This window comes from Psittacula echo (assembly GCF_963264785.1).
Source record: "Psittacula echo genome assembly, chromosome: 9".
NCBI classification, from domain to species: domain Eukaryota; kingdom Metazoa; phylum Chordata; class Aves; order Psittaciformes; family Psittacidae; genus Psittacula; species Psittacula echo.
In genome coordinates, this window is record NC_137745.1 from 8,709,400 (window position 1) to 8,732,723 (window position 23,324).

The window sequence follows — 23,324 nt, forward strand, 5'->3', positions numbered from 1 at the left end:
AAGATAGTTCTGGGACTTTCAGATAAAGATAATATTCTTTGCATAAGTGCTCAAAACAAATGTGTTGGCTGTATGCATAAACTGTTTTCAACTCCGTCTTGTCCTTCAGTTTAAGGAGTGTTTCAGTGGCACCTTGGTGGAGTTTCTCAAAACCTTGGTGCTGGCAGATATAAGATGGCCTGCTTCAGCTGAAGGGCCGCTGAAAGGAAGCTTTACTATCAGTTTCCTGGCCAGCAGAAGTAACAACTTATGGCTGCAGGAAAACTATATAACATGCTGCAAGTGGAAATTTCTTTGTGCTGCATCACTGGATATAAAATGCGAGAGTGAAATGCTGCCATTTATATGCACACATCTTCCATGTTGCAGTAAAATCAGATTTCCAGATCTTTGTCGTGAATGATAAGCAAGTGAATTTGATAAAGATACGCTCAACATCCCTATAAGTAACAATTTCTCTTTTGCCTTTGCAAACCATCATCAGAAGGTTATTCTTCACTTCCTCATTCCTATCTTTCAGCTACCCACAGAACCATAACATGCATGCATGTAAAAATGCATAAAAATTTCAGCCTTGCAATTTAAATGTCAACTCTTCAATCTTATTGCAGTACATTTAGACCCTCTTTTGCATACGGCATGGTTGACTCCTTACAATTCTAGTTTTCTTTAAAATGACAAAGATAGATCTGTGGCCCTTTCTGATAGTCCAGTTTGTTACTCTGTCCTTGCAGAACAAAAATGTAATGCAGCATGCTATGCTGCAATCATGCTGAGTAATGATTTGGGGGGGTGTTGCAGACTGTTGCAGAGAGACTCAGAACTCACACATAGCTGCACTAATGAAGTTGCAGGCATAGCCTGCTCCCCTCTCTCTCTTCCACTATAGCACAAACTAGCATTTAGGATCTCACTTTCAAAGGCTGAGGGCTTCCAGTGAGTCCTCATTCTGCATATGGACACCTAAATTACTTGCCCTCAGTGGTTTTCTAAATTAAAAATTACAATTTAAAACAAAAAGCACTAACAGCTGTACCATTTGTTTTCTCAGAGTCATTCCATTTGAAAGTAATAGCAAATGCAATTACTTAAATAAGTTTACATAACTCGTTAACTTTTGAAGAATTTCCTTCCAAACAGTAATAATAAATGTACATGTATACACTGAGAGCTCTCTCGGGTCAGACTTTTTATTTGAAAAACCTTATTTTTATAGCTATATAAAATGTTACAGCCATTCCTAAAGAATTCGTGAGTGCCTTTTTGTTTGAGTGCCCACAGAAAGTGGAAGGGAATTTGCCACAAACTTCTCTCTCAGACAAAGAATACAAATACAACCCAGTGTTTCCACTGAAGGATAATGGCTATTTTTACCATTTCTGCCCACGTCCTTCAGAGCAGCTTGTGCAATCCATAGTGACCCAGGGACAAGAAGGTACCTTCCGTTCCACCTTGGTGGGGTTTTACTGTGCCAAGGTAGGGCTTGGAAACTGCTTTGAGATCCTTGCAGTGGAGGTGTTAAAAAAGACACAGGAACTTGCTATGGTGTGATGATGCACCAACTTCGCTGCAGCATGATCCTCCCTGTTACTACAAAAGCCTTTGGAGGTCAAAAGCTGCCCTAGTTTGACTATTTCTGCTTTTTAATGAACAAATGCTGACACTGAATAATTCAGTAATGTTAAAATACAAAATCTTGAAGCACATCTGCCACTAAAACCACTTCTTTGCGGAAGACATTCTGCATTTCCCTGGCCAGGACTGGTGCTTCCTGTGAGGCAGAGCTGGAAAGTCTCCCCATGAGCTTCCAATATAAAATTGAAGTCTTGAATGCTCCCTGGCCATGAATTGAGCCCCTGAGTGCACAGTGACTGAATATTCATTTTGTCTTTTCTTCAAAAAAATACTTACAATTTAAAGTACGAGAATAGCTCCATTCATGAGCTGCAGTGTGAGACAAGACTCTGTCACCAGTGCCATATCTACATTTCTTAATAAGAAGCGAACAAAGCTGATGTATTACAGCGTATAAAAATAATGAAAAAAGAAATCCAGAGAGGGAAATTACCTTTTTGTCATGAAGTGACGTGGGTTGATTATAAGCATACACATTGTTTCTCTTTGTTGTTTCACTTCATTGTGCAGTCTGGGAGAATAAGGAAGCCATGTGCACCTGTATGGCTGGATGATATTAGGGTTTCAACATTTGAAACAACAGATACTTAGGGTAAAACTTCCCCCAGATTTGAGCTGAACTATTCAGCACACGCTTAGCTGTCATTAATCTTACATGCAGAGCCAGGCTTCTCATATTTCAAAATCTTTGGAGAGGCAGCTTTTTAATCTATATTTGGTTCTTCTTTTTTCCCCCTCTGAGATTGGTTTCTCTTTGCATATAATGCTGTACTAGTTTCAATTTAAACAGAACCCTGAAACAAAATAGTTGAATATGAAACCTTGGCAGAGAGAAAGGAAACAATTATCTTGAAATTCTTTTTCTTTTTTTTTTTTTTTTTTTGAGGCATTTCAACTTCTGTTTCAAGCAACGTATTATCTTAATCACAACAAGAGGGCAAATACTCCTGGATGGGGCATAAATTCAATTAATCTCAGTCATAATTCTCAAAGCAATTCATTTCAATATAATGTAACGCCTTTAAGTATCTAAATTACATCAGCTGAAGGTGGTTAAGAAAAGAAGCAGAAGCTGCTCAGCAGCAACTGGTGGTCAGGTCTACCTCTGCCTCACCAGCAAAAGGCAGATCTACTCCTGCAAGCCTGGACACAAAAATGAAGGAAAAGGACAAGGAAAGGAAAATGCCAGGGAAAACTGGAAAAAAGGCAGGATGTCTGTGAGGGCAGCAAGTAGCAGGGGTATATGATCTAAGGTTATTCTCAAAAATATATGAACTCTAACAGCTGCAGATTATGAAGTATTTCCATCAGAAGTTTCCGGTGGCCAAAAGCAAAATTTTTAAGTGGTTTGCATATCTCTCTGTGCTCTTGGGATAATGATATAGCTGTCGGTTCCTTATTTTGTAGGTCATTTGTACAGCTCATCTTCTAAAACCTCTCTGCTAATACTCAAGAAGGATGTTACTGGAATCCCAAGCTCCTTGCCATTTTGCAGAGTTGAATCTGGACACATAACATTATGGATTCAGCAATTTGTGCTGCCAGACAGCATTGGAATGGACTGAGAACTGACTGTTTAGTCTCGTGTGTGTGTGTGTGTGTATCTGCAAGTCATGCATAAACTACTCAAATGCAGATGTGTAAATTTTACTATCAAGTGTTTGCATTTCTTTGCTTCACCATTTCTTTTTATTTTGCCTCATTTAGCATAGATTATCTCTGCCAGTCTGGCCACTAGTCAATTACTCAATTCCTTTTCAAAGGAAATAAAAAGAAAGATTACAAAATTTATCAGACTAGCATAAATCACCATATCTTCCCCACCTGAGAATCTGACTCTCTAAAGGTAGTTTCTTTCTTCTTTATAAAGGTAATTATTCTATTAAAATAAATAGTAAAATGAATACTGCTGTGACTGAATTACACGGGATAAGCGTGAAATACTGTGATCTGTTCTGCTATGAATTAGTAATTATAGTGTGCTCAGTTAAATTTGCATACTTTCTTCTCCTTCCCTGTTATCCACCTTGGTTTAGTTGCTAAAGCTCTCCGCAGGGTTGGAGCGGGAGACTGCTAGTGGTTTATGCAAAGAGGAGCTGTTTGCAGAATATAATACCCCTGAGTTTTAAGATGGCAGAAGAAGTTACATGAAAAGCATGGTTTTGTTTGGTATTTGAAATATCTCTGATCACCTTTCTAATGTGCTGTGTTTATATAGATGAGGTAAGGAAAAAAAAAGAGGGGGAAATATCTGTCTCCTTTCCACCTGTTATTTCTTTGGGAAAAGTTTGGCTTTATGATATGACTTTGAGTTCACACTGCCTAAAGCAGTGAAAGTAGTTGATGTCTCAAAGGGACAGCATTCAGAATAAGGGAGATCCAGTACTCATGCAGGAGCTCACAGACCTGCAATAGCTTCTGTTTCAGAAAAAGCTGCCTGCATCTTTTTGTGCTTAGGTGGTTCATAGGAGATTTAGTTAACATTGAAGAGGATAAATGATAGTGGGGTGAAAGGCAACCTTTGCCACACACATATTGAGAGGCAAGCCTTGAGCCATAGAAATTACTTATTAACTAGAGGAAGTCAGAAGCAATACATTTTCAGTGCTATATGGATGAAGGGCAAAAGTGAAGTGTGAGGTCCAGGCTGGTTTCTGAGGATGAGAGCGAGCCTGCCCAGCACTAGCAGGCAGATTTTGCCCTGCAGCCTGTACAGCCCTACTATGCCTTGGTGCATGCTCAGCTCAGTTAGGTGGCTCATCACCTCAGCACAAGCTAAATACCCCTCAGTCTGATAGAGAGGAATATATGGGAGGAAACTGAAATAGAGAACAACTGCCCTTCGACCTGCAGTAGCCTGAATCTGACATCCTTCAAGTGTCCTATGAGAGGTATGTGTTCAGCTTGGCTTCAGAGGCAGAGGAAGGAAATCATTGCTGCCCAGGCATCCTGGGAAAGCCCTAGCTGGCTGGATCCTGTGAAGTAATTGCTTTCTTAATAGGATTTTATTGTTATTAGCCATATTAGGATAGTCACAGGCTGTTTTAGGTAGCTTATGCTTGATTAAATAATAACCTGCTCTAAATGATAAATGCAAACTTGTCCAAATGTATGAAAACCTGTTTTAACTTTCCTGGAATAGCACACAGCCACCCTATCGTTTCCTGGATCTTCTTTTGAGCCCTTGACATCTCCGGCCACTTCTAACTTTATAGAAGGTTGTGTTTTTTTTCCTTCCTAAAATAGCCTATACAGTGCATAGCTTAACCAGCTCAACAGAAGCACTTTTTCGCCCTAGGAAAGCAACCTTAGACAACTTGTAAAAAGGTCATGTAAACTTTAGATCCAAGCCATTATTTTTAATTCATGTGGTCTATCCGTGTTTCCTAGCACCTGAACAGTCCTTCCTGCAAATTACATTCTTTTTGTGGATATAAACAGTTTATTAAAACTCCTGTATTAATTATTTAAATGAGTTTATAAATATTTGAGGAAGCCTATGCAAAAGGCACTCATAATAAGTTATCATTTTCTACCTCAAGTTAAATTACAAAACTCTGAAGACTACCTTCTGTAACAAAGCCTGTTATCACAAGGGACAGAGCATTATACCTGGGAAGCAGATATAATAAAAATCAGCACCTAAAGTTTAAAGTGAAATAACTACATTTCTGTCTTAGAGGGTTAGTACTTAATGTGACACGCAACCAAGTACGTGGGCATTCAGTTACCCATGATTAGTGTCTTATGAGAGGAGCCATCAGTTTGGCTTTGAGATTACAGTCGTGGAAACTGAATTAATAAGCAGAAGGGGAGAGAGGTACTGAGAAGACTCCTGGAGCAAGTGAAAGAAGGAATCACTCACCCAGATCGATTGATTAAGTGAGAAGTCAGATACTGTAAGTGGTACTGGCAAGAACATCAATCCTACAGCTCTATGGCAGATCAAGCTCAATAATGCAAGGGAATTTCTTATATGTGAAGATAGGCAAAACCCAAAATTAAATAAAAAATATCAGAAGCAGGATAGCAAAAACTTATCTGGATAAACATTCCTGGAAATTCTTTTCCCTATGGGAGGAAGTTTCTGCTTTGGAGTTCTTAGTTTTGCAGTGCTGGTTGCTAAGGTAAAGATTCACTTTGCAGACATTTCCATCTTTTGAGTCCCAATGCACATGGTCATGTCTGCCTGTCAAAGACATTGAACACTATAAATGACAGGTACCAATCAGGACTGAAGTGTGTCTGCAGAATTTAGGTAATGGATAATTAAACTGATTAAATAGAAAGAGATGTCCAGTGATGATCCCCTTCACTATGTACTTCTTTCTTAACTGTCCTGTGTTCAAGGAGCCTCTTGCTGTGGATACATGAATTTCTTCAGAACTTGTTAAAGTCAGTTCATGGTCACGCAAAATAGATCAAATGCAAAGCCTCAAACTGTGAACTTGTGATGGCTGATAAAAAAGAAGCACTAGTAAAGATGGACTCACCTATAAGAGTAATGACAGTTCAGATTAGCTCCACAAATCCAGCCTTTACAGTTTTCCCAACTGCTTCTCTTCATCCATCATCTCTTCCATTGGTGATCCTTGCTAAAGCAGAAAAACAGAAATCTTACTAGCCTGAGGACTGCAACTTAAAGTCCAGAATTAGGCAATTCACTAGCTAGTTTTCTTCCCTGTATGATTTACTTTTAACTATCAAGTATTTGTGGAGGTGACTATTTAGAAAGAAAACCCAGCTATTTCACAGTATCACAGTATGTTAGAGATTGGAAGGGACCTCAAAAGATCATCTAGTCCAATCCCCCTGCCGGAGCAGGAACACCTAGATCAGGTTACACAGGAATGTGTCCAGGCAGGTTTTGAATGTCTCCAGAGAAGGAGACTGCACAACCCCCCTGGGCAGCCTGTTCAGTGTTCTGTCACCCTCACTGAGAAGAAGTTTCTTCTCAAGTTTAAGTGGAACCTCTTGTTTTCCAGTTTGAGACCAATACCCCTCGTCTTACCATTGGTTGTCACCGAGAAGAGCCTGGCTCCATCCTCCTGACACTCCCCCTTTATATATTTATATACACTAATAAGGTCACACCTCAGCCTCCTCTTCTCCAAGCTATAGAGACCCAGCTCCCTCAGCCTTTCCTCATAAGGGAGATGCTCCACTCCCTTAATCATCTTAGTTGCCCTTTCAGTCTTTTGTTGTTTTAAAATGCTTTAAAAACATAATTATAATTAACATATATATAACATATATTATATATTTATTATTATTATTTTTATTATTATATTATTATATATTATATTATATAATATATATAATTAACATAATTATATTAATATATATTAATATAAGAATATTACAGAATTCTTCTAAAACAACTTCTGCTTCAGTTTGCTAGTAACTTTAGCAATTCTCAGTACCTTTGTTTAGCTATTCATCTTCAGAGGGTTTCTGCTTGCATACACTTTGCAACTGACAGAGCTGAACATACTCTGCAAAGCATTTTAAGCTAATTCATGCTCAGATTTGTAGAAGAACGTGTGCTGAGCATGCTTAGGCTCCATTTACATTCATTTTGTATGAGCATTAATGAGATCAAGTAGAACAAAGACAGATGTTTGTGAAAAATAAAATGTTAAACTCCTATTTGTTGTGATGAGAATAGAGCTTACGGCTTCATAGCTAAGAATCATCTGAGCAGAGTGTGCACGAGATTCCTGGAGTATCTGGAATCTAAGACTCGCAGCTCTTCCCATCTGGTTATTTCTCAAGAGCACGTCCTCTGCATTACATAGCAAATAATGATCCTTGCATAAATTCAGGATTATTCACTCTAAGGACAACAGAGTAAGGTCATTGTATAAATTATTCGTAGCAAAGACTTACCTAGAAGCGCAATCCAGGGACTCCTCCAAGGTAAAAAGGGGGGAAGAAACCGCTGTAAATGGCAGTGAATTTTCATCTCTTAAAATAATACAACTCAGGGTTAAATTGAATGGAGGCAAAAAGACATGAGCTGTGCCAATACCAATATGGCCATGAAATTTCAAGTACCCATTAACAGACTTCTCAGCTCTGTAAAATGTTTCAGAGTAAATAAGCATTCTGAGCACTGAAGGAAAACATAATTTCAAAGAAAAGCTTGTCAGTTAAGGTCAGTTTAATATCCACTCATGAATTTCACGTTTTTAAGTCTTGCTGATAAGCTTTTATAATTGAGTTACTTCTCTTATTCCATGCATATTGAAGCAGTAATTAAGCTATGATATGAGATACAAAGTATTGTGTGCTCGATTCATCAATTTTTGTTCAGTCTCACAGTTCTTGTTCGATTGCACTGGCATTGTTACACTGAAATATCTCCAAATCTATCATGTCAAGATTATGCATGATGTAATTTGTAATAGCAAGGGATTTGTTTACAAAAACAAATGTTCCTTTAATCTTTAAAACAAAATTAGACTTGTCTTACAGCACAGAACAAAGAGATTTGAATGAATACAACACTTTTAATAAATCAGTAATTACCTCGTGGAGTGGCAGTTGGCTCATTTAACCTTTGAAAACTGCTTCTTCCACACAGATTTTAAACTGTGCCCTTGTGAGATAAATTCTGAGAGCTAGTCTGTGGAGATTTAAGTGCTCTATAGGTGTATTATTTATGCAACAGAAATACTCTATTCATAGAAGAGAATTTGGAGCACACTGTCTTTTCACAGTGCAGATAAATGCAAGTTAACTAAACTACCTCCTAAAAACGTTTGCAAACTCTGCCAATTGGTACAACTGTTCATAAAGTGGCACACCATGTGCGACTTCATAGCACCAACATTAGGACAAACATCCCTCAGGGATCGGTGTTGGGACCGGTCTTGTTCAACATCTTTGTCAGTGACATGGACAGCGGGATTGAGTGCACCTTCAACAAGTTCGCCGATGACGCCAAGCTGTGTGGTTCGGTTGATACGCCAGAGGGAAGGGATGCCATCCGGAGGGACCTTGACACGCTTGTGAGGTGGGCTGATGCCAGCCTTATGAAGTTTAACCATGCCAAGTGCAAGGTCCTACACCTGGGTTGGAGCAATCCCAGGCACAGCTACAGGTTGGGCAGAGAAGAGATTCAGAGCAGCCCTGCAGAGAAGGACTTGGGAGTGTTGGTTGATGAGAAAATGAACATGAGCTGGCGGCAGTGTGTGCTCGCAGCCCAGAAAGCAACCGTATCCTGGGCTGCATCAAGAGGAGCGTGACCAGCAGGTTGAAGGTGATCCTGCCCCTCTACTCTGCTCTCGTGAGACCTCACTTGGAGTATTGTGTGCAGTTCTGGTGTCCTCAACATAAAAAGGACATGGAACTGTTGGAACAAGTCCAGAGGAGGGCCACGAGGATGATCAGGGGAGTGGAGCACCTCCCGTATGGAGACAGGCTGAGAAAGTTAGGGCTGTTCAGCCTGGAGAAGAGAAGGCTGCGTGGAGACTTCATAGCAGCCTTCCAGTATCTGAAGGGGGCCTACAGGGATGCTGGGGAGGGACTATTCATCAGGGACTGTAGTGACAGGACAAGCGGTAATGGGTTAAAACTTAAACAGGGGAAGTTTAGATTGGATATAAGGAAGAAATTCTTTACTGTGAGGGTGGTGAGGCACTGGAATGGGTTGCCCACGGAGGTGGTGGATGCTCCACCCTTGGTGGTGTTCAAGGCCAGGTTGGATGAGGCCTTGGGTGACATGGTTTAGTGTGGGGTGTCCCTGCCCATGGCAGAGGGGTTGGAACTAGATGATCTCAAGGTCTTTTCCAACCCTAACTATTCTATGATTCTATGACAATAAAACCTCCTTTAGTTTGCAGTGCAAGCTTGTTGGTTGGAGGGGGTTTAAATAACAGTCCACCAGCTGCAAACTAGTCTGCCCTAAACAAATTTCTGTAGTTGATATGGTCTGAAAATTGTTGGTGGGTACAGACAATGGCAAAAGGCTATTCCCATCCTTTCCCAGAGTATCCTGGATCATCCATGAATTACGCTCATCAGGGCTTCGAGACACATTGCTCTGAAAATCAACGAGACACATGCCAACAAACAACTAATGAAGGCTGTTGTTCTTCTGCATGTGTGTAATAGATTGGTAATAGATTTGTGCAGATTTCTTTAGGTTGGAGGACACAGCAGAACGTTTCAGGGGAAAGAGAACATACCAAGAATGTATTACAAGTCCTTTAATCACCAGCTGTGGACAAGTTAGCTTTACCGCTGCTAAACAGGCCAAAGACAAGTGATGGTGGATGTTAATATTTTTCACAGAGGAAAACAGTGACAATATAATAGCTTGCGTTTAAAACCAACCAAACAACAATCATTTTCTCCTGAAAAAAACCATGTACAAAGTGAAATGTGTATTTCATTGACTGATAACACATAATTGCATTATGTGTTATTAATTTCTGTAGATTCAGTGGAAGAATTTGCTTTATATATTTATTTACTGGAATCTTCCTTGTAGACTGGAAACAACAAGAGACAAATACTACACTATTTATACCCAAGCTGTACAATAGAATTTAATTTCATAATTGATGGCTATCCAATATATTATGCATGATTTGTTATGCCTTATAAATGCAGTAGAGTTCTATAATTTATTCATTTTCAGTGTTCTTTCATAGAGTGCTTTGCTGCTAAGCTATGATTCTGGCACTTCATTCATTCAAAGTCTTGTCATAGACTTTCACCCTTCAGAGCCCATCTTGCAGCTTTTCCTTTCCACCTCACTAAACCCAGTCCCCTGCAGCTCAGGGGATTCACGTTTGAGCAAATGCAACTTTTAGAGGCATCAGATTTGGTCTGAAGCCTGCAAAAACTAATGAGGATTATTTTTCCTGTTTCTTCAGTAACTGCTGGATCAGAATCTAAACACAGATCATGGGTTTATAATGCAAAAGCGGGCAATAATTGCTCCTCTTGGGTGTTTCTTCCACCAACATGAGGGACTATGGCATAATAGTTATATCTTTGGTTCAACACAGTAATTTCCCAGAAATCCTTGGTTGTGTGAGCAAACATGTTCACAACAGCATCAAGACCACAGCAGGTCATAATTTATATATATTTATACACACACACACATATATTTTACATATACATGTAAAATGTATATGTATATACATATATACATGTACATGTATATGTGTATATATATGTATTTATATGTACATGTATATACATTTACATACAACAATTTACATATATATGTGTGTGTATATATATACACACATAGACATATATATATGACTTCAGGTCCCTGCAGCCACCAGAGGAATGGCGTTGCAAGGCCACCCGCACACTTCTCTACCTCCTGTATCTTTATCTTAAGGCCTGGCTTTTCTCTCTGTATTTCAACTCATCCATTTACTTAATTAATGATATATTATTAATGAAAAATTAATATTGCATGGAGACATTTTGCTTCTTTGATGGCACACCAGTCCTTAACTCTGGTCTGAAACGTGTGTGAATATTTATAAGCCACTTCCTATTGTCTTTGCAAAAATGTATAATTATGCCGCAGTTCTTTGGCATTTCATTAAATATATAACAATAAGATTAAGCTTTCACTAGACTATCTAGAAGCAGTTCAAATAGGGTGTAAATAACACTGCTACACTGCACAAATATTTTATCAGCCTACTTTCAGTTTTGTTCTGCAACAAGGGATGGATTCAGTTCCAAACTTCAGTAATAAATATGCAGCAATGAGTCTCCCTAACCTACAAAAGATCAATTTTCCCCATACAGGCTAGGAGGGGACCCTCTGTCACCTGTATTCCTTTCAGCTCCCTGAATGTAAGCATTTCATGTTTTCATTAGTCTCATTAGCACTCAGTGTCAGCAGGTCGCTCTCCAATGACCCACTGTCTTTGCAGTGAGGTTATGTTAAACAACAATAATTACATACACATAAAACTACATATAAAGGTGGGTATCTTGACGTTTGCTTTAGATGTGTGTTGCTGTACATGAATTCAAGAATTGCCAAGAAAAAAATGTAAAGCTATGTCCTAGCACTCTAGAAGGTCACAGAATACACTATGTGCTTTTGGGAAGACAAGTTTATCAGACATGATTTATTTTATCATTTCATGTCCTTCCTCTCTGCTACAGATATCTGCAAAAACCTGTACTATTGAGGCTTGCACTACTTTTCATTGTAGAAATCAAGTTTCCGCACAGATAATACAATGAAGGTTCAGTTATAATATCAACTATGATCCATAGCTGTCAGAGGAAAAATGTTAAGCACTGGTCATGTCTGAGCTCAGTGGAATGTGAAATAATTAGAAAAGCCAACAACGCCTTTTCAGTACAGTATTAGCAAAGGAGAGCAGGGGCTGAGAGCCAGCTACCAAACGCAATTCAACTGACCTGGGATTTGCTGACATCTCTGGGAAGGAGGGCTACAATCCATTGGCTTCATTTTTTTTATTACCTTAAAACCTGAGACTTTTAAAAGATCTCACAAATTGAACTGTATGTCTCAAGAACAATGTGGATTGCTTTTCACTGGCCTGTACTTAGTGCTGCTGAGATCTCCAAGATCTACCCAACTCCAAAATAATTATGCAATTCTACAGTTCTTAGAATCTGGCTGTTTTTATCTGTGTACCTAGCTAACAAAAATGAGGGTTTTTTACCTCTGAACAGCTGTGCACACTTTATAAGTACTCAGAGGACTTGAGTACTGTCATTTTTAATGTACTCATGGAAGTGAAGATGCACGTTCACTCGCTATGAAGGTGCCACCCATGAGAAATTGTGGTCCTACTTCAGTTATGGCTGCCTCTCAGCCATATGTCTAAGCAACATTTGTTTCCAAAGGTGCAAAGAGAAGGACATGGAAAAATGACAAAGCTTCAGCTTTCAATCCTCCCAGCCTGAACAACATTTCATATGAAATCCCCTTTTTAACAGACCATCTCTATTCAGGTGAAAATCAGGCATATGCTTAAAAAACTTCTGGCAGAATACAGATGTCATATAACTATAGTGTTATTATTTCTTATTGAAACCCAGGCTCAGCCCAAGCACCACTCTACTAGTTACACATATGCAGAAAAAAAGGTCAGTCACAAACTGCTGCAGTACAATGTTGGAGCTCAACAGGTGAGAGGCAAACACACAAGGAAACAAGGCAAATACAACTCATCCTCTTAAGTAAATAAAATTACAAATGGAAAAGTGGTATAGCAAGGAGATGATTTACCGGTAGTAATAGAGAAAGTCAGAAAAAGAGCTGGGTTTAAAACAAGCCTCAGGAGTTTCTGATTTTCAGGTGATTAGCCAACACCATCTCTTATTAATCATATTGTTATGGGGGAAGTATACAACATGCTTATGCCATTTTTTCCAATTTAGCTAACAGTATGCTAACTGTTAGAGAGTGGCAATGGAAGTGGTTTTTCACTAATGAGTCTTCTCATGCTGTTGAATTAGCACTCTTTTTGCTGGTTTATGCAGATCTCAAGTGGAAATTGCTCATGGATTCTTTGCATCTAATCTGCCCTTTCATATCTTATTGGTATATTTGAGTGCAGCCCATAGGGTTGTTAATAGATGTTACACTCTTAAAAATAACCTACTCTAGCTGCTGAATATGTTGCAATGAAAAAAAACCAAGGATTCTGGATGGAAAAATATAGAAAATCCTTCAATTCATTCTGAATTTTCTGCCAGTGAATTAATAAAACATTGGTTAAATACCTGGAGAATACTGCAAAGAACAGAGAGTACCAACAGAAAAAAAAAAAGTATAATGATCTCTTTTTAATGTTTACTACAATTAAAAAGTATTAAATTAACTCAGCAAGACTGTATCTGAAAAAATTAGGAGATATGAGACAATTTGTCAGACGGATTGCACTGTGCTTGCATTTTAAACTGGAGAAATGTCAGTTTTCCTCAAGTTATGAGAGGTTTGTTATCAAAGTCAGCAAAGTATTACACTTTGTGAGCATTAGATTGATGCTTCTAAAATTGATTAAGATTGAATTAAAGCAGATAGTTTGATGGACTCTCTGTAGGAAACATCCCGTATTTCTCCTAGGCAGCATCATTCAACCTGAAATCTTTTGTTTCAGGTTTGTATTCCTTAACTTACCAGACTTCTGCTTTACAACTCCCAGAGTAAAGAGTATCTATGTCTGTTTATGAAATATCCTTCATATAGCACTTTCTTTCACTGCGTTTTTCTTATCCTCCTAGAAAGTGTGTTCTCACACCTGTAATTCATTCCGCACCCCATGACATCCCAATAAAGTAAGAGAAATCAGATGTCCCATTCGATTCTCTGAGATTTTGTTTTATAAAGAATAGGTGAGCACAGGGTCACAGATTCTGCTATTCCAGTTTATACCTTTTTTATAGGAAAAAAAAAAAAAAAAAAAAAAAACCAACATAAAAAACCCCAACAAAGTGACCTGAAAGATTTTACCTACCTCTGTGCTATTGCCATTGCCAAAAGTCTCCATCAGTGCAAGAGTCTTTCACGGAGAGTTTGAACTTTCCTTTAATCTAATCCATTTAGAAAATTACTCACAATTTATTGAATAATGTAGAGAAAATTGATATCTTTTCATTAAGCTGACAAAATCTTTTTCACTGCTGGCATCTGTGAAATGTGTTCTCTATTTAAATTTTATTTATATCAATCTTCTGTGGTGGAGACTAGATTAAAATGGAACGCTTTATACTTACAGTAAACAAGTTTCCCATCCTGCCATGAGTGTCATACTGGTTTTGAAAAAGAACTCTGCTTCTTATTCCTTGGAGTAACATGATACCTGTGATCAGGAGGAAGCACAATCTAATAGCTCTATTCCTTTGTATTCTATTTCTATGAAAACAAAATGTGTACACTTTATCACAGGCAAAAAGGGACAGCTGGTGTGGCTTTATAATGGCGAATACAGAAGCAATCTTGGAACATTTTAATACATAGCATGTTCCCTCTAAACTATTGAAAAATGCACGATGATACTTTGCTCTATTTTCAGATTTCAGAGTCTTCCATAAACATGAATTAAAGTTATATATTACTCTGTGAGTATTGTTGCATTGTTACACTGTTAAATATAGTCTTTGTGTTTATGCAAAGTTTATATGTAGCTTGTCATACTGTTAAAGCCATTTCCTAAATACAAATACAGAAAAGTTAAAAGAGAATTCTACTTGCAAAGAAGTCTTTGCTTTCTTTTGTACACACTGGAGTAGCAAACATGACACAAGCAAGTGCCTGCGAGTCTCAGGGCTGTGTGCACACATTATCTCCCAGACCACCCTCTGCCTGTGTCCTTTTAATCACCCGTAAGAAGGCAGTTAGTCACCACTTTGTACTGCTGAGGAGCTTCAGTTTAATGCAAAAACGTGAAGACTGAGAAATGTGAAACATAACAAGCTGGGAGTTTCAACAAGTAAGGAAATTTTAATCAAATGGATTGTGGTTTTCCAAATATTGCTTGATTCAAGAGGGTGAGGTTAATGCTTCCATGTTGATTTGACCTCAGTTTAGGTATAGATATTTGAAAGCATTCAGTGCACTTTTACTGTTCCATAATAGAATAGTTACTGAAATTGAAGGGGAAAGTGCCTCCAGCAAGCTCTCTTCATGCATCAAACCTTTGTGCTCCAGGTGATGGACAAGAACGAGCCAAAACTCAGTCACTATCCTTACACAACCTAGAAAGGTTCTTATGAACTTTCCAGGCTGAAGCCCAGTGAATTCAGTCTAAGCTGGAAGTTCCCTGAAAGCACCGAAGACTTTGGGCATTATGTTTGGCAACAATGCATTTTAAAATGAAACACAGTTGTATAAACACTAGTAAATATAAGCTATTCTCTTACTCTTTCCTTACATGCAGTCTGATCCTCAGATCTCTTACCTATATTTTATTTCTCTGGTAAACATGATTAGCAAATGCCATTTCAACCAAATGCTTTTTTGTCTGTTAATCCATGCAGACTAAATACATGAAAAGCTAGATATTTTGATCAAAAATTTTCTATAAGTTTGCAAACAAAGTTTAAAAAAGAAAACAACAACGTGAATTGGACTGGAAAAAAAAACAACAAAAATTTTCTGAGGAACTTTGCTTTTCTCCTCAGATCCATTAGTTATATGCTTAGAGTTTTATATTCTTATAAATGAAACATTTTCTTGAAAAGAACTCAGATATAAGCAATCCCTTATTCACACTAGCAGGAACTGGGGAGTAAAAAAACACCACAAAACGAAGCAGGAGTATTCAAGGCTCTTTTCTATCATATCCTTTTCTTCCCCCGTGTCTAAGGATATCTGTCTCAGTCAAAGCAGCGTTGCATGAATAAACTCCATGCTCCCTGTATTTCCCAGACAGTAAGAACACAAAATCACTCCAGAATGCTACAGGTGTCTAATTCAGCATGATGTGAGCACTCACAGTCTGTGAAGCCTGGTGGCTAACAGAAGTCTGTAATTCTCATCCAGAATTAGCACTTCGGGTCACGGAGAAGCTCAGGTTTATCAGGATCTGGAAGATCTTGAATGCAAATCACCTGAGGGGAAGCGTCTTAACTCTAACTATTCTCTGTCTCACACGACCACTTCACTGCATCTCAGAGCAACATGACCTACACGTAGAAAAGCTGCGCTGTATTCCCTAGGCAAGCTTTCCCTGCCCCCGCCCCTCCCCATACAGGTGTACCTAATCTCAAACACAGCAAACTGATTCATTCTAAAGCTTTTTTTTTTGCTTCTTTGAACCAGAGCTGGAGGTGTAAAGCTTTGAAATCAAGTAGACCTCAAAGGATCAGCAGTACCCAAGAAGGACAACTGGTCCGAAAGATTAAAAGCCTCTTAATAGAAGAGAGAATATATAAACACAAGACTCAAAGGAAATAATTTCCATTGAGCTCTGGACGCCCCTGCCACAGTGTGGTGCTGAGGACTACATGGCAATGAGCTTCGTAGTGCTTCAGACTTACAAAGGATTTTGCCAGTTTACATATTAGAGACAAATAGGAGCCTTTAAGCTGCAAATAGCCTTAATTTCCCCCTTTATAAAAGGAGCCCTTTCTCCAGCCCAGCTATACTGGGTAGGGACAGATAAGAGTACTCATTGGTGGACCTTGGGTATACCATCTTGTGATTGTAACTGCACTGTGATATAAAAATAATATATATATATACTAAAACCTGCACATTGTCACATGAATCAGTTGATATTAAGGTTCAGCAATGACTTAGCATTTGATTATTTTTTGAGGTCAATATCCAAATACGTGGGCTATATTTAACAGCATCAATAAGTAGTTATATCATTTTAATTGCTACAAACAGCATTGCTTCCCCATGCCTCCTCTCAGTCTGTATTCATCTCACACTGCTGTTTTACATTGTAAACTCCCTAGGCAGGGGCATTCAGTTGTGTGGGTTTTAGTACCAAGCACCATAGGATCCTTCTCCATGGTTATTTAATGATACAGCACTGCTACTAGTAAAAAATTACGTTGTTGCTTTTGATTCCATATCACAGGATTCTTCTCATGCATTCTGAAGATGCTCTGCTCTGATGATTGCTGTGAAGGCCAGTATTTAGCAGATACAGCTTTTCAGTTTGCCCACTGCACAATCTATTACTAGAGCACAGATTCAGCCCTCATGCCTTTTCATGCATATCAAAGAGAGATATCTCTTTCTCCATTGTTAGCAGCATTAATGATACCCTTCTGAAAAGGACATGTGAATAGCAACATTAAACTGCCTTGCAAGCACAGGTGTAAAGAGTTTTTTGTTGTGTGTTGTACATATGGAGAAATGTTATATTACATGATAAAAAATAGGTATAAATTGTGAGAAGAAATAGCAAATACAACACAGAGAGCTAGATGATTGGTATAGGGCTCCTCCAACTGAACTAGTCTAGTATAGTCTATTCAAATCTTAGCTCACTTGCTCCAACCTACTCACCTCTTCTTCAAGACTAAAGAATCTTTCAAACACAAGGTGTTTCTCCTGGTGTTTAAAGTAAACTCATTGGGTGAAAACCATATCCCTGCTGAGACAATTATTCAGCAAGTCTGCTTGTATAATCATATACCAAGTAAAGGCCTGTTTTGAAATATACTCATTTGGATTCCTGAATTGCAGTAGCATCCCATTAGAGTTAATTTGCTGGCCAGAAATATTGCTTCTCATTCTGGTTTATTTTGCACTATATATATTTTTATTTGCTATACTTGGATGCACTCCAGCATGGCCCAGCAAATATCTTGACCATATGCCACTCAGATCACCCATGCACCTCAACAATTGGCAGGTTTGTTCAGCTTATCTGATGAACAAATATCTCACCTTTCCAAAGGAAGTCCTAATTGCGCTTTAGAGGAAATGAAAGTGAAAATTAATGAATGTATAATTGACCTTTACAAGACTTCCCACTCTATATTAAGCATTTCCCAGAGTTTACTACCAGCTTTACTTAAAAAACAACTTCCTTTCTGGTTACATGGCATGCCTTTGTGATCATTTAAGCAATCTAAAATATTTCTATTACATTCTTACCTAAAGAATATGGCATTTGTCTTAGCTTGGGTGTAAGCGTGTATACTTAAGTCTCCCATTTGGAAATACACATTTATAGTATCACATACCTTGCATCTGTATGTGTGCTTGTTGTTAGTTTGCAGCAAATGAAGATGGATCAGAAAGTCAGGAGAGCATTAAGAAGTTACATGAGGCTGTCAGAAGAATCCAAAATGTTTGAGGGTTGACTGTGTTGTCAGTGATTCATTTTTTCATAGTCCTCACTGGAAAACAAAACGCTGAATTGGAACAGTCCTGTGAAAGATAGTTTTCTTCTCAGAGCCAAGCCAAAAGAGGATCATTTCCCAATAAATTAAGATCAGAGCAACAACATCAGCTGCTTAGGTGGGACAACAACAGGTCTGTTGAAATAGTATGATGGGTATAACTGTGTAGATAATGCTGATGATACATAACTTTGCAGCCATGGTCACCTATTGCCCACCTCTCCTAGCCTGAGAACAAGAATGCAGTTCAAGTGTTATAGACACTCTTTTGTCCCTTGCTGGGTCTGTCTCTTCTATAGTCTCCTGCATTCTGGTCCATGCAGAGCCTCCTCTTGCATGTTGAAATGGAATAGCGATGACGCATTTTTTAGTCTAGGAGCATCTGTGGGTTTGATGCATTTATTTTTCAGTGTGGGTTGGTCATATGTCAGAGATTAAAGGGACTGATAGCTTTGTGTAGCTGTGAAATAACAGGAAGGTCATTAATAGCAGCTGCAGATATGTTTTTAGGTGTCTACTTGGGATTTTGTGAGCATAAAGAACCAGGTAAAAAATAAATCAAGAATGTAATTATAAACTCCGATATGTCCTGAAATCAGTGCATGCACAACAGGGCATTTTCCAGAGCTGACTGGTGTGATACAAGGTAGTCTACTATTTCAAAGATATTTTATGACCTTAAAGCAACTCTGGGATGATATGAATGGGTAAAGCATCTCTATTTGAGTGATTGTGCAAGAAGCTTTGATAGTTAGGCTTCATGAGTGCAAACATGAAATTAATTCTTGCCAGAGAAAACAAACCGCAGACAGAGCCACTTATGCACCAACTAGTTACAGTTTGCAAGGTTAGCTAAAGTTGATCAAAATCCCCAGACAAAAAATGTCATTAAGATCCAGTTAAAGATATAGACAGATACCAATTCCCAAGCAAGAAACTTCATTAAAGTACACTCAAGGTTGTAAACATATGTGAGAACTAAATTCAAACAACAAGATCCAAACACTGTCATCATTTACAATGTTAAATATTTGGAAATTAAAAGTTACTGCTAGAGATAATATGGATTCTATAAAATTCATAATCGTGTTTCAACAAACTGAGCTGCTGCTCTTCATCATTACCTTACCTCCTGTTGCTTGTTTGCGGCACTCCCTGCCATGGGACACTGAAAGCTAAAAGTCTACATGGGTTCCAAAAATCCAGCAAAAAGACAGCTATAGGTATTGAAAACAAAGCAGACACTGTTTATTCCGGAGTACCCTGACCCACAAGTCCTGAAGACCTGGAGAATATTCTAAGGAAAATCTCTTTCAACTTGCCTTGTTCTTGTATGTGTCCAAAAAGGCCAGATTGGACACTCATGAAGATGGGCTGTTAAGATGGATGGTCCTTTGGTCTGAAGGAATATTGCTGCCATCACAGCATTCCTTGCAGTCACAGCATGAGAGTAGATGGGATCTCATGTATACGGAAGCTATGGGAAGCAATGCACTGTCTTAGAGAATAAAAGAGGCAAAACAAGTAATTAAATGCGGAAACCTTGCAACTAAATTTCAATTGAAGGGTTTAGAAGGGACGCTCTGCTTCTAAAATGCAGTGTTGGACCCTTGAGATATTATTTAATTAGATTTTTCATTATAACAGAGTTGTGAACATTGTATTTTCTCTTCTAGCTTCCATAGTGATTGGGAAATGGTGGTGTGAGATGGAGCCCTGCCTAGAAGGAGAGGAATGTAAGACGTTGCCTGATAATTCTGGATGGATGTGTGCGACTGGCAATAAAATCAAGACCACCAGAGTAAGTCACCTTTCTGTCTATACCCAGGACGTCTCAATAGGAAAGAGAGTCACTAATGATTGCTCGTCCATATCTTTTCATCATCATGTCTGCTGAAAAAGTCTTAAAGGTCACTGCATACCTCCCCAGTCATCCAACACTTATTATTTAGTGGAAGTTCAGGTGGATTCAGGCTGGTCAGCTGGGTCCAGGCTTGATAACCAGCAGGTTGGAGCTGCTGAATCGCCAGGTCACTTTCTTACCGATATTGTCACATCTAGATCACATTTCTGAGTACCTTTCTGATGGCTAAATGGAAGAATATTAGATCAAAGGGATCTGCTGGATCCTACATCCATTCCTTGGCTGTTCTAGGCCACATCTGCAACAGCAGCTGTACAGGTGCTTTGTAGCATCAAACGAAAAAAAGTGCTGAGCACTCAACTCACTGTCTACAGGTCTTCAAAGCAGCTCTAGCCCCATGCACCTGTTAGAACATACCTTTGAGATACTGAAGATTCAGGTAAAACAGGCCAAGCGGTGATGCCAACTTTCACCGTACATTGGTAGGAAAATGCAGAGATACAGCTGCAAAAACAGCGTGAATGAGCTGGCTACACTTCTCCCACTATGAGATTACTTCTGGGAAAAAAAGTATGTTTGAAAAATGGATTCCAGATTTTTTTCTTGCATTGTGCAATTATTTCACAACCATTTTGTACAACTGCTATCTATACCTACTGTATTCCACACATTACATTATTTTCATGCCACAATTAATTTTTTTTCTAGGAGAATTACACAGTGGTCAACTAAAAATATGTTTTAAGAATTAATAAATTTTGTTTTTCAGTGATGTGGAAAATAACTGCTAAATTAAAAAAAAAAAAAGAAAAGTCAAGAAATTTTTCCCTCTTTAAAAAGTTCTACATATTCATAACCAGCTACTGATTCACATGAATGTGAAGCTCAGTGTCATGATTTCCTGACTTCTTCCTTTTTTTACAGTCCTAACTTGAGCAATTTTTCATGTCTTCTAGGCCTTTCGTTATAAGAGTAGATTTTACCTCAACTAATCCCCATGCCATCTGAATTCTTTTCTTTCCCACTGTATGATATAACCTGGGATGAATGATTTGTATTGCAGCCCTAGTTTCTTGAGCAGTGCCTTCTGGCATGGGCGATCTTACCACCACATTTAATTAGTAGGATACATACTAATTTAGGAGGTTTTATTTGTAGGACAGTAAGTGGCCTCTGAAAACAGGATGCATGTTACCTCTTTGTCATCTCCCAGAGAAAAGGAGAAAGCATGGAGGGCACTGTGATTCCTTGACTCAGTTTCTTCCTTGCAGTGTCTTTGTGGCTGCAAACCACTCTATGCTCACAACTGATCTGTCCACAGTGAAGCATCACTACAAGACTGTGCCCTAAAGTACATGCCTTGCAGTGCAATCAGAAAACAAAACCAAAACCCCCCACAATCTTACTGTATGTCCTTTTCACTGAGGCAACATCTTTCTCACTGAATTGGAGAATTAAAATGGAAGAAAGTGACATTAAAGAAGCAATAAGCAACATGAAGTGTGTTCTACTTTTGGTAAATTACAATAATTCAGTACTGCTGCAGTCTGTCTGCAAATTATATAATTTAGGAATTGCACTTGCTTTTTTCCTGTGAAATTGTCCTGCTCTCAATTCCCCCAACCCTCATCATATAAACTAGTTTTAGGCGATAGCCTACATCTAGAAGCAATTGCTAGAAATGTAGCAGCTTCATTAATATGCAGATGTATGGTCCAATCTATTCAGTATGCATCATTGTATTTCATTTAAATTAAATACTTACAGAGAGAGTGCTCATAACTGAAAAAAATATTTCTTCATTTACCCACAGGAGTTATTTTAATTAGCTTGTGAGGGGAGTACCTTATGGTGCTGCTTCCAGTAGAATTTTGCTTTGTTGCTTTAAAATATCATTACAGAACTCAACTGACAAAGGCAACGTGACATGATGTGCTTAGGAACCGTCTCTTGCGTTTTCCAAGCAAAAAATCTACTTCATAATCCCTGAAACTTTGCTAGAATCCAAACTGCTGCGTCAAATCTGGCAACATAAATATAAAATCATAGAAGCAATCAGATCCTGAAACAGGCATTTTTTTTTTCTTTGTTTTGTCATTTCAGATGGCATCAGAGAAACGGATTACGCTATAATCTGTATTGACCCCAATCCAGATTGCAAGATTGGGCCATGTGTGTCTAATTTATGTACTTAAGGAAGTTAAGAAAGCAGAAGAAACAAGACAAATTAATCAGCATCCTAGATATATCTCTGGTGATTAGCCAAAAAGCTAGAGCAAGTCACCATGGGCTGTAAACTGTTTTAATGAAGGCTTTTCCTCACACAAAATACATGGACATTAGGCAGCTGCTCTTGTCCTGACAGGGAAAACATTCATGTTTATGACTCTCAGGATTAAAATACCTATTTGTATATTCTCCAAGACCCACAGTAAATCACATATAAGCATTTTGGTATGCATATATATATGAGAATGTATGAATATTCACAATATATGTAATTTTACAATGTAGTGTGTTACTTCATGGCTGGTTCTCAGATGTGATGAATACTGATTAGTATCAGAAGAACATGGACAACAGATCCAGTAAAGGCTTTTTGCCAGCATATCCGCCTTTTTATACACTTCTTTGTGTGTTTAGTCTTTTAACATACCTCACTAATGAAGTTGTTAAAGCCGAAGATAAAAAGCTCAGAGCCTCTGTAAATTGATTGTTTTCTATTGATGGTCATAGCAGGTGACAAACACTGGAAAGAAATCATTTTGTAATTCAATTTTTGGAGCTGTTTCAATGTTTCTTCTTTTTTCTTTTTTTCCTTTTTTCTTAAAGAACATAAGTTTCAATGCTTTCCTTCAAAGTGTGGGGCTCTTGGAGCTGCACCAGGACCTGGCTGGAGATAATATCACTGCATTTCAGCAACTGGTACCAGGGGAAATGCGAGCATGGTCTCAGTCTGCATGCTTGGAGACAGTGCCCACAAGGGTAC

The 23,324-nt window shown here is 38.4% G+C and overlaps 1 protein-coding gene across 1 annotated transcript in view; it reads left to right on the top strand.

Moving 5' to 3' along the window:
- TAFA1 (TAFA chemokine like family member 1) overlaps positions 1-21,067 on the top strand; it is a gene marked incomplete at both ends in the record, with an annotated part of 211,365 nt that extends 190,298 nt beyond the window's left edge. Inside the window, 2 exons of the mRNA XM_080625539.1 lie at positions 20,148-20,272; positions 21,044-21,067. Coding sequence (XP_080481665.1) covers positions 20,148-20,272; positions 21,044-21,067 — 149 coding nt within the window. The remainder of the gene's footprint in view (positions 1-20,147; positions 20,273-21,043) is intronic.
- Positions 21,068-23,324: the final 2,257 nt, after the last annotated feature.